Source organism: Aricia agestis, chromosome Z (assembly GCF_905147365.1).
Source record: "Aricia agestis chromosome Z, ilAriAges1.1, whole genome shotgun sequence".
Lineage (NCBI taxonomy): Eukaryota > Metazoa > Arthropoda > Insecta > Lepidoptera > Lycaenidae > Aricia > Aricia agestis.
In genome coordinates, this window is record NC_056428.1 from 24,874,011 (window position 1) to 24,886,386 (window position 12,376).

At 36.8% G+C, this 12,376-nt stretch overlaps 1 protein-coding gene across 1 annotated transcript in view; it reads right to left on the reverse strand.

Moving 5' to 3' along the window:
* Positions 1–12,376, reverse strand: part of LOC121738607 (neprilysin-2) — a 65,674-nt gene that overhangs the window by 13,837 nt on the left and 39,461 nt on the right. The window contains exons 3-4 of the mRNA XM_042130778.1: positions 10,333–10,469; positions 628–738 (exon numbers count right to left, since the gene is read on the reverse strand). Coding sequence (XP_041986712.1) covers positions 628–738; positions 10,333–10,469 — 248 coding nt within the window. The remainder of the gene's footprint in view (positions 1–627; positions 739–10,332; positions 10,470–12,376) is intronic.

Consider the following 12,376-nt stretch of genomic DNA (forward strand, 5'->3'; position numbering starts at 1 on the left):
AGAGAAGAGTCAGTTACTTTCTGGACGTTTAGTCATTGTATTCGATGGACGGTAAAGTAAATCATCAAATTGCAACTTGGCTAAACGACCTGTTAGAAGATCTTGATTAATTAATGTTTTGCAAAACTATAACGGTACCTAACCGTACAGTTTTGCAAAATAACCATTTTACTCTTTAAGAGTTAAAGTGTTGTTTTAAGATTTTACGATTATTTTTGTACGTTTGCAGTATTTTGGAGGTCCATGGTAAACATTCGCTTCCCGACAGGCGGAAGGTAGAAGAAAGCTGTTCCTTATAGAGTCAATAACAGGGCCTTAGCTAGGATTATTGGGCTTCAAGGGCTTCCTCGATGCATCTTGGACTCAGGCCCCGCTAGTGAGGGCAACAAAGGCTTATCTAGCAATAGGGTCTGGAACCCCTTGCAGTGCAGGATTTATATTTTTTATGAGTGTAGGCCATTTTATTTCCGCCGCTCCTAGTACGAAATCTTCTGGCCCTCTTGGACGTGGCAGCGTCCTAGGAGGGCTTCTAGGACGCTGCCATCTCTAGGCCGCGGCCTATACGGCCTATACTCATATGAAACCAGGGCTGACCCTTTGGAAATTGTTAAAAACGCTAATGCTCACCGGTATGAACGCATCCGGGCGCGGTGCATATAGCTTGTGGGCTGTGCTTGTCCTTAGATATGATGACAGGTGGCGACGGCGTCAGTCTCAGCTCGCTGGTTTGAGGTATGTCTGCGAACAATAAGCAATCATAAATAATTGCGGTAATGTATCTATGTAAGTACATTGTACATGACACGATATTATGGTAATATAGTCCCGGATTTATACTTTTGTGAGAGTAGGCTGTGGCGTTATTTTCACCGCCACATGTACGAAATCAACCGGTCACATAGGATGCTGCTGCCCCTAGGCCGCGGCCTATGCGGCCTATTTATAAATCCAGGGCTGGTACTTCAAGAGTTGAGACTACAAAATCCTAACATTCGTACTACCGAAAAAATGTTTAATTCTAAGTAATAAAAGGATGACTGCCTATAACTTATAATAATTATTGGTTTGTATCTCGCAACTTTTTGTCTGTTCTCGTTATGAAGACCTCATAATATCATGTCCAATATAGTTTGGATCACAGGCTGTCCACGCACGCGACGAAAGCCTACGATAGAAGCGACATTGCAGTTATCAGAATCATACCCCAATGCCATCACTGACACATTAATACTTCAAAAACAAACTGTATAATTATGGATTTAATATTAAAATCACGAGAAGCCGTGCTTCAGGAGGGGGGGAGCCAAACTCACCGAAAATCGGCACGTCAGATGCGTTTCGCCTTCTTCAATCTATTACAATTAGAATCTATTCGTTTTTAACGTCAACTTAGACGATCGAAAACTATTTTCGAAGTGGAAAAGTCAAGCCAATAAAACAGAAGCACGTATTGAACTTGAACTATTTACACAAGTTATATTGTGTTGTGAGAGCGCACACGTTTAGTGTTGTAACAAACACATTTTCACTTTTAAACGCTTATTGCATCCTGGAGGTATTTTTGTCCAATATCCGTAGATTGCTCGTAAGAAAAATAGGACCATACTAAGCTTATCCGTCACTTCAACTCCTGTAATCCAGGATGGACCAATATATATACCAAATAACCAATGACGAAATAACCATTAAAATGTGATTTCGGGAGCCCGAGAGTCAAACTAAAAGTGTTTTGGATGATTTAGGATCAGACAATCACGAATCAACTTTTAATTCTTCAAGCCCCATAAGAGCACCGGTGATCGTAACAACAATAGAATAAGTTTGATTTTACGAAAAATCTATTGCTCTATCTCATGTCTGCTATCTCTCCACTCCACACGTCCTATTACTCGCTAAACCGATGGATGAAATTTGACCCGGAAAAAGATATACAGTGTGTAACAAAAATAAGTGATAATACTTTAGGGTGTGTACGTGTTCCTTGTAGAGAGTTTACTATGAAAGTAGCAGCGCTGAAAGACCAAAATTTTTTTTCACTTTTGTATGGGAAAACTCGTGAATCTCGGGCCCTTGCCCATACAAAAGTGAAAAAAAAAATTCGTCTTTCAGAGCTGCTACTTTCACAGTGAACTCTCTACAAGGAACACGTACACACCCTAAAGTATTATCACTTATTTTTGTTACACACTGTATATTTTTTTACCACGATATACAATAATTGATTTTATTTGGCGAACGAGTTAGCGAGCGACATCTAGTTCTTTATAATAAGTTATGACATAAAGAAATTATTGTATTTAGTAGATTGCAAAACAGTCCTTTTATGTCTATTCAATATTAATTGCAACAATTTCTATTATATACCGAGAGTCTCTCGCAACGACATGGGCTAGTGATCATGGCAAAATAGTTTTAGAATATGACAAAAGCGGTTTCCGTCACTACCGAATGTGTTATAGGCCGTAGACTAGAGGTAAATACAATTGATTGAGTATTAATTTGTGAATGTCTAGTGAGTAGTGACTAGTAGGTACTTATTATGAGCAAAATCCGGCAGAATAACCACATAGGTATTCTGTTGAATGCGAGTGCGTTACTTCCAGGCATTACTCAGGTATTTCAATCATAAAAATACTTTTAACAATCGTTTGGTCTCTATGCAAAAGCAGGACAATTTCGCCCTCGCGGCGGACAGCGGAACAGACTGCCTGAAAGTGGGACGTATGGTTACCTTAGTCATACCGCCCATACAGCATAAAATATGTAGTGCTCTACCAATATTTGGAACGTTTTAATTTGCTGAAGCATTTTCTTTCTTTGGTGGAAGTCCGGTTCCTTATGAGGTAGACAGGCCGGTCATGACGGGAGTCCTGCGTTTGACAGATCCCGGACACCCCTTCGGTATACGGCTGATTCGCGGCCAGTCCCACATACCCGTCTCACCAAAGAGACCTAAAATCTTTTCCCTTCCATTTCTGCCGAGGAATCTTAAAGTTGCGTGCGGCCTATCACTTAAATATTAAGGTTCATTGTCGCGTGACGTATGTGACTCAAGGTCTTAAACGCTCCGTACAACACGACCTAGGGTTTTTACTGGTTCTTCCTCAATAGTTCACAGTTGACGTACAGAACCTAATGCGGACATCATAGAGATAATTTTCACGGTAACTTGGAGGTAGAATAAATATGAACTAAGTTGAAGATGTATCAGCTGTCAGAGCTCAGAGTGTAAGAATGCTATATAAATTATTTGATGTACAATCGAGGAAGTTGATTCCTATGCAATTGACAGACCAACGTTATTTGGTCGAATATGTCAATTCAATGTTAATAGCGATCTGTCAGCTGGGTTTGACGTAACGCAACCAAACTACTTAGGTCCCCGATTTGCATAGGAATCAACTTCTGTGATAGTACATTGTACAATATTTGTACATTACATAATACACTATATTAGTTATAGGATAAGGATGATATCTTCATACATAATACATAGAAAGAAATACAGCCTCACTCATCTCAGCAATGCACAATCAAGTATCAATCATTAATCAATATAAACAATACATAATAAACAAAACAGAATAAAAACATTATAAAGTTTACATAATAAATCAAACAAAAAAAACACTGAAAACTATGCAAAACGAATCATGTAACAAAATAAAAATATATAATATACCTACTTATATTATACCTAAGTATATACTGATAAATAAATTACAAAGTTTCCGAATTGGAAAATTCAAACAAAATAATGATAATTTTTGAAACAAATTGCATTGATGATGATTGATGAATTATAATTCAAATAAAGCCAGGAGCAGACTAGCGAAACCACAAAAATTGCAAGAAGTGGGTTTTTAGAATGTTTTTACTCGACAAGGCAAGTTTGTTACAAGTCACAATAATAATATTACGTTAGCACGATTACCATCAATGATCAATTGATTCTGCGGTTATGTATATTTAAAATAATAATTTCATTTTTACATATTATGAGCACAGAGCAGGTTTAACAACAATCATTAATTGCAGATGAAGTCACCTTTTCCCTTCACAGTTCACTTAATTATTATGTATTTTAATTTGTTGCTACAACTCTTTCACGTGGACAACTAAAATCTTTACTGCAATAAACAGAGCTGGTAGATAAAGTTTATACGGCCGCACTCCGAGACATTTTTCAAGAGTTTGAACGGTAATGTATGAGGCTTATGTCAAAATCTTTATTAAATAATAATTGTCTAAGCACACTATGCCGAATTTCCGCGGCGGAAATTCCGCATGATTACGTCAGCAATATCACATGACAATATAACGCGACGGAATTTCGGCATGGTATGTTATCGGTAATTTAAAATTAAAATACATTGCAGGCGAAATCAAGCCGAACTTCCGCCGCGGAAATTCGGCATAGTGTATGTGATAATATTCGTCTCTGATTGCGGCAGTCGGCAGACAGACTTTTTACAAAATAGTGTCAATGCATTGCTTACACTTTACAGTTTATCACTAGCAGATATTACTTATAGCTTATTGTGTGTACGAAGCTGTATTTAAGCAGTGAATAGTCTCATGGTCTCATGGTCAGATTGCACCCCTTGTAAAAATGTTGTGAGGTTGTTTTCTTTCTTTCTTTTCTTATATTAAATTATTTACCGGCCGCTATCGCTAACTAAGTACGATCGTCGACAATGCGGTGTGCTACTTGTAATTTTATTGCTATGCAGGAATAAGGTCGACTTATCAAATACAAATACAAAAAAAAAAAAGACTAAATATTAATACTGCTAAGAGTGTAAGTAGTTTACCTATTTCCTTAGTGCAAGTTTTTGTCAGTACTCGCTATGTAGTTAACTAGAAAAGATTAAGGTTTACCACTTTTAGGTTCTATGATATAACTTGTTCGCGACTAACAGTGATAAAAATAAGCACTCAAATATCACCGTTTACTTAACATTTTGTCTAAAACCTTCTACTCATAAGACAAACGAGAGAGAGATTCATTCAGCGATTAACTTTACCAAGCTAGTTAAGAAGTTAAGGACTCAAAAATAGACCAAATGCATGCATGTATGAATAGGTAGTATGGTGCTCTCCCGGTGCCCTAAGTTTATACCTAAAAGCTGGTAGGATCTCATGCTACTTACATAACGAAAGCAAATGTCCATGCTGATGCGAATATGTCAGGTGTTCCGGGGTCATATATTATTACGTGTAGCTTGTTAGTTACATAAGGCTTGTAGAAGGCAATCAAAACAAAGCATAGTGCACGTTGATTAATTGGCTAAATTTATGGTGTCCAGTGACGGGACCAAAGTAACGCCTACCGGAAACCACATTATGTATTATTTTACGTCGAAAACTGCGGGAGATACATAGAATGTACCATAGAGGAAACTGATTCCTAGGCAGTTGACAGACCAACGTCATTTGGTCGGGTCATGTCAATTCATTGTTAATTGTGATCTGTCGGTTAGGTTTGATGTAACACGACCAAACTACGTAGGTGCCCCATCTGCGGTCTGTCTAGGAATCAACTTGTCTGATAATACATAGAATGGGGGTCTTAAAAATAATAAAATAATGGTCTTAAAATTAATAAGTGGACAAAACCCTATTTAGAAAAATCGACGGTTCAGCCTGGGCGAAGCGCGGGATTGCGTGAGCCACTATGCAAAATTTCACCAAAATTGGTCCAGTAATTAAGGAGCCAGCGCAATGCACCTTTTCTCCCTAAAATATAGGAACTATTATAAATAATAATGTTGATGTATTGAATCCCAGTCATCGCATAAAAAGTAAATGGTTATTTCACCTGCTAAGGCCATGAACTTATATATATATATAATATGGATGACGTGATGATTCCTATGATATTACAGAAAAAAAACAATACAGACTTAGATTAACTAACAAACAGATGCGGTACGACACACAATTTTCAAGGATAAGTTGTGTTTCGCTTATAGATATATTATATTATTATTATGCCTAGGGAAATTGAGAAAAATAGAGGAGGGACTGGTTAATATAGAGCCAGCCATGTGCAGATTTCCTCACATTGTTTTCCTTCACCGTACAAGCGCAAACTTGAGGTCTTATAAGGCTCATTGGTAGATGCTGCCACCTGGATAACTATCTGCAGTCTGCACCCTCTCAAGTACAAATGAAATCTCAGCCTGTTCACCACTAGGCCACTTAGTATTTATAGCTAAGTATAAATAATGAAATATTATCGAGGAAGTTGATTCCTATGCAATTGACAGACCAACATTATTTGGTCGAATATGTCAATTCAATGTTAATTGTGATCTGTCAGCTGGGTTTGACTACTTAGGTCCCCGATTTGCATAGGAATCAACTTCTCTGATAGTACAATAAACAGTTTCTTTTATTTCATCCCACCAAATTACAACTTGGGCGTGTCTATTCATTGTGTAGTCTACGGCTGGTAATTTTTTGTCAGAGATGAGGTTTATAATCTGATAATCATTTTCATGAGGATAATAAATAATAATTAATCCTAACTTTGGGATTCGACGTACATATTATTGCAAAAATATTGTTTGCATGTTTCCCATGAGTTTGCAAAACAATATATTTTGTGATCGAATAGTTCAAACCATGGCCAAATTACTAAAAGGTAATTTATAATCTTTCAAACTACGTTATCAAACTAACCGTGTTTAAAAGAATAAAGTTTTAGCACTAGATGTTACACGAAATTTTGTTGCACCAAAATTTCGTTTGCGGATGTTACACGAAATTTTGTTGGAAGTACCAAAATTCGTTTGCGCGGGTACCACAGTTTTTGGGATAAAAAACTATCCTTGATCAGGATTCAAGGTATCCCCAGGGCCCAGACCAAATTGTGAATCTTTGTAATGCAGATCCTTTTTAACCGACTTCCAAAAACGAGGAGGTTATACGTTCGGCTGTGGATATAATAATAATAATAATAATAAAAAAAAAAAATCGACGCTTCACACCACGTCAGTCTGGCCCCGTGGTAAGTACCTGAAGGACTTGTGTTACAGGTACCAGGCAACGGATATATATTTAATACTTTTTATACTATACATAATATATTTAAGATTTTTATTATATGATACACATATTTAATACACATCCATGACCCAGGAACTTTGAAAAGCTTTTTGTTCCGTCGGCGGGATTCGAACCCGCGACCCCCGGCTTGAGCTACCAACGCGCTCATCACTAAGGTCGTCTTATATGTTTTTTTTATGTATGTTCAACGATTACTCCGCCGTTTGTGAACCGATTTTCAAAATTTTTGTTTTGTTATATTAGGTTTCACTCCAATTTGGTCCCATTTTCACAAAAGTGGTGACCTGATGATGGGATCCATGAGTAATCGAGGGAACTCCTCAAAATTCAAATGGAAACATATAGTTTTTTTGGTTTCATATGAAGTATTTCAGGCATATGTTACCAAAAAGTAAGATTTTTCACCAGGATACACCATGGTTCGAAGGTGGTGAACAGAACTCCTTACTCCTTATAGATACATATTTGGGGGTTTCGGCGTTGTCTTGTGAACTGAAAGCATATACTACTTTGCAAATTTAATTAATCATCATCATCACCACTATTGCACCATACATCCATGACTAATCGAGGGAACTCCTCAAATTTTATATGGAAACATATAGTGATTTCGATTATATGAGAAGTATCCTAAGCATATGCTACCAAAAAGCAAGATTTTAGGCAATTAGATAATATACCATGGCTCCGAAGAGAACTCCGGATTCCTTATAAATATAATTTTGCGGCTTTCGGAGTTGGTTTAAGAACTGAAAGCATAAAATACTACTATGCAAGTTACATTCATCATCATCATCATCATCACTACCACCAGTCACCAGACCATGAATTATCTAATTATAACCCTTATTGTTGGTACTTTTAATCGTCTTTAAGATCGAAACCCGAATTGGTCTGTTCCTAACATCTATTGGTGAATAATAAAACTATTTCGTGAGCAACTAATTGCTTTAACGACACAACAACAGCTAAAGCTGTTCCAGCAGATGGCGTTGTTAAGTAACACGAAGCCAATGAGTGTTTGCTATACCGAGCAAAGCTCGGTCATCCAGGTACTTATACAGTGGTATATGCTTGGAGTTGCTAAAGCAATTCTGAAGTGGTAGTGATCTCAGACAATGAGTTCTCACATCATGAAAGTGTATCCTGGATCCAAAGTCACTAAGCATAACACATAAGTCTGTACAGGAAACCTTATAAATGACTGAAAAGAGTGAAATTATTATTTTTAACAAAAAATTAAAACCGACTTCCAGGGTAAAAACAATAATAATTTATAATGAACAAAAAAGTACTTATTAAATAATTTAATAATTCTTACTCTTTGAAGTGCCTTAGGCATAATTCTCCTAAACCTCAACTATTTCTGTACACAATCTTCATTATTTGAAGTCGGTACCAGTTTTAAATATAAAAATATTTTGTCATAGAACTCAGTATTATTAGCTGGTACCGTCTTCAAAATAATGAAGATTGTGTACAGAAATAGTTGAGGTTTAGGAGAATTATGCCTAAGGCACTTCAAAGAGTAAGAATTATTAAATTATTTAATAAGTACTTTTTTGTTCATTATAAATTATTATTGTTTTTACCCTGGAAGTCGGTTTTAATTTTTTGTTAAAAATAATAATTTCATAGTTGTTTAAGCATCAACAGACTTTCAACGCACTTTCACAATATAAAAGTATTAAATATATTTCCGTTGAACATAAGTCCTAACACAAGTCCTTCAGGTACCTACTTACCACGGGCACAGAATGTAAGTACACGTACACGGGGCCAGACTGATGTGGTGTGAAGCGTCCATGGATATTATTATTATTAGAAAGGAATGTAAGACAATTTACTATAATTACAAGAATAACAAAGAATTGATAATGATAAGTGAAGTGTTCCGTTTTTCACGTTCGTCTTTATTTTGATAATTTGGTGTGACCGCGATGAAAGGGCAACCACAAAAACATCTTTTACCTTGTTCTCTCAAAGGTCAACTGTACCTACAATCCTTGTTATTGGAATTAATATCCTTGTCCCGGGTCAACTAGTAGACTAGCCTTTTTAGGGTTCCATATACAAAGGGTAAAAACGGGACCCCATTACTGAGACTTCGTTGTCTGTCCGTCTGTCTGCCTATCTCAAAAACCGCTATAACTAGACTTCTGAAATTTTCTGTTATCTCGTTTATCTTTCTGTTGCCGCTATAACAACAAATACTACTTAAAAATGAAATAAAATTAATATATTTTAAGGGAAGCTCCCAAAAAAGGGCAAAAAATCAAGTTTGTTGTAACAAACTTGATTTTTTGCCCTTTTTTGCTCGACATCGATAATGGCAATAGACAATAGTATTTAGAGTAGACAATTGAATTTTTCAAATAATCCTTGTTGACGCGGGCGAAGCCACGCGGGACATCTAGTAAAATATGTTTTGAATCGATTCCGAGTTTTTGGTCCATACATTTTTGGGCATTCACATTTAGAAATGCTTCTACGCGTCGCGTTGCGGTCTGAATTGACCCTTAGGCGTTAAATCCTACCAATATAATTACCATCTTATTCATCAGGTACAGTAAATGGTAATACACGTCTTAATGAACTTTAAGATAGGTTAATTTACCTGTGTGATAATGGTCCTTATGGCTTCGTGATAAGGGTCATATATGATTTTACCAACAGCATACAAATGACATACGAACGTGTCTTTGTTCGCGTGACTGTGTCAGTTTCACTCTCTTTGTATTCTAATGTTGCGCATTGTACACTCACGAATTTGTTCGCGATAATCAAAAACAATGAACCGAGTTTCATAGTTCAATATAAGGTTGAAGGCTTACAAATGGTAACTTCTCTGATCCTGTGGCTTAGTGTGGGTAGACCTTTGATTGGCAATCGAGAGGGTTCAGGTTCGAGCCTTTGGTGTTGTCAATACTCGATGGGCCATGGCAGTTTAGACAAAATTCTTTTGGAAGCATTATCTCAGGGAACCTAAGAGCTTGCCTCTCGCTCATGCGCGTAAGTAAAGTAATCATAAGTGAGATAACTAGTAGAGACTATTAGAGACTATAGTCTCTAGATTTCCGCGCTACCTTTCTCTATAGAGAAAGGTAGCGCGGAAATCTGCACAGACTCAACAGAATGGTCTGCAATCACTCATTTTAGCTGCTTTTGAATCTTGTGAGTGATTTTTATAAAGGTCCTACAGGTAAAATAACTGATCACTCCGATCCCAGAGATAAAACAACAGCTGGTAAGACTTACCAGTGACATCGACGGAGTTCTTCAGCAGCGCTGTGGCGAGGAAGGCTGCGAGGAAGGCGATGGCCAGGATCGCCAGCACTCCCACTGCCAGCAGCAGCCGCTTCTCCAGACGAGTCCGCTGCTCCCAGAACGATGGTCTGCAAGGTAGAGGTTGTTCAGTTTTGGGATAAATCAAGGAAAAGCAGTTTAGTTTTAACGTAAATTGTAGGGGAAGGAAATATTATGGTTTGATAAGTTTTTTAAGTATTTTCATAGGTTTTAAGATATACATGGTTCAAAGATATACATGGTTCAAAGATAGAAAACACCTATTAGAACATGGCGAGAGCGCCGCGCCGTTTTTGATTTTTGAAAAAAATATTTATGCCAAAAAGGTAAAACAAAAATTCAAAAAGTATCTAACTGATTCAGTAGCGCCATAAGGTAAATGTTTATTATTACAATAAATGAATTTGAAATCCAAACTTTAATTTCACCCCAAAAAATATGTAGGTCCAAAAAATGAAGCACTCTTTGAACAGGAAAATTGGCGCGAAATTTCCAATTTGCTTTCATAACCTAATTTCGTGATCCGCAATTTGTTAGCTAAGGGAGTGAACACGTGGTACAAAAATATTTTGTAAAAAAAAATGTAAGACGAGAAAACAGATAAAGCAAAGCAAATTTGTATGGATTTGACAGATTTCAACTCGCCTTGCCTCGTCGCGTTGCGGTCTGAATTGATCCTTACGTTTCATCGATTTGGGTGATTTCGTGATTACGACAATTAATGAAGATTTGCATGCGCATTATTAATTTGGGAGTACTGCAGAAACTATTAATGATAGAACAAAAACATGTTCTATAATACCGATTCAGTTCGCATGACACGACAGTCGTGTCATAAGCGATTGTATCTCCCTCAAATTACACTATAAAAGGTTTTACTCTGAATAAAACCATCTTATTTTTTCACGTAGAACATGCCTATAGGCTTCGTTCCTGAATATTCTTTGAATTGAAAAAAGGTAGGGGCCGTCAACCTTTTTTAAAGGTGCATTCATTGTGGATTATACGGCAGCCATGTCATATATGTTTTTAACGTATGACACGTGAGCCGTGTCATTTAGAAAACGATTGTATCTCCCTCAAATTACACTTTAGAAGGTTCTACTCCAAAAAAACCGTCTTAATTTTCCATGAAAAACAAGCCTATAGGCTTTTTTTCTGAATATTCTGTGAATTGAAAAAACTAGGGGCTGTCCTTCTTTTTAGCCCGCCGTACATTATCCGCTGATCAGAAAATTCGGACGCCCGCCGGAACGCACTCTGTTCATACATTTTGATGTGGACCCCGCGTACTATCAGAATTCTGACGTGTCAAAATATATGAGCGTCCCAATTTTTCTGATCAGCAATTCGGATAGTGTGCGGCCGGGCTTTTTAGTTGTAAACTTTTTAGAAAATAAAGAAGTAATATTGGAAGTCCAAATTTTCTATATTATTTTAGACTTCGAAGTTCTTGCGATTTTTTTTAAACGATAATGTAGAAAAATACTTGCGTTGACATCAAAGTATCACTAATCCACTAACGATTTTTGTTTTAATCTAAGTTGTTTCTTTCGAAAATATTTCTAACTAGCTGTTTCCGCAAAAATTCCTTATCCATAAGAATAAAACGTTTCCGTGCGGTTAATAGTTCTAACTTTGAAACCTACAAAAGGTTTTCAACATCTGAATAAAAAATCGCTTACCTGCCATTTTCAGGTTAACACTTAGTAAAACTACTCGAAATCAACTCAAAGCAACGTAACCTTCCGTTAACATCAATGGTTTGGGTTCAACTTAATAAATCAAGTGTAAAAACCAAGTAAAACAATAAACCTTTTTGAACATGGCGGGTGACACGGCTACTTCTATGACTTATGACACGGCTAACGTGTCACGAGGAAATTGTATACCACCACTCCTGAAAGTTTAAAAACTGTGCGCCGCATTGTTTAAAGTTGTTGTTTAATTGGTTAAAGAACATATCAAAATTTTAAGGTTGTCTGGAAGAAACCGC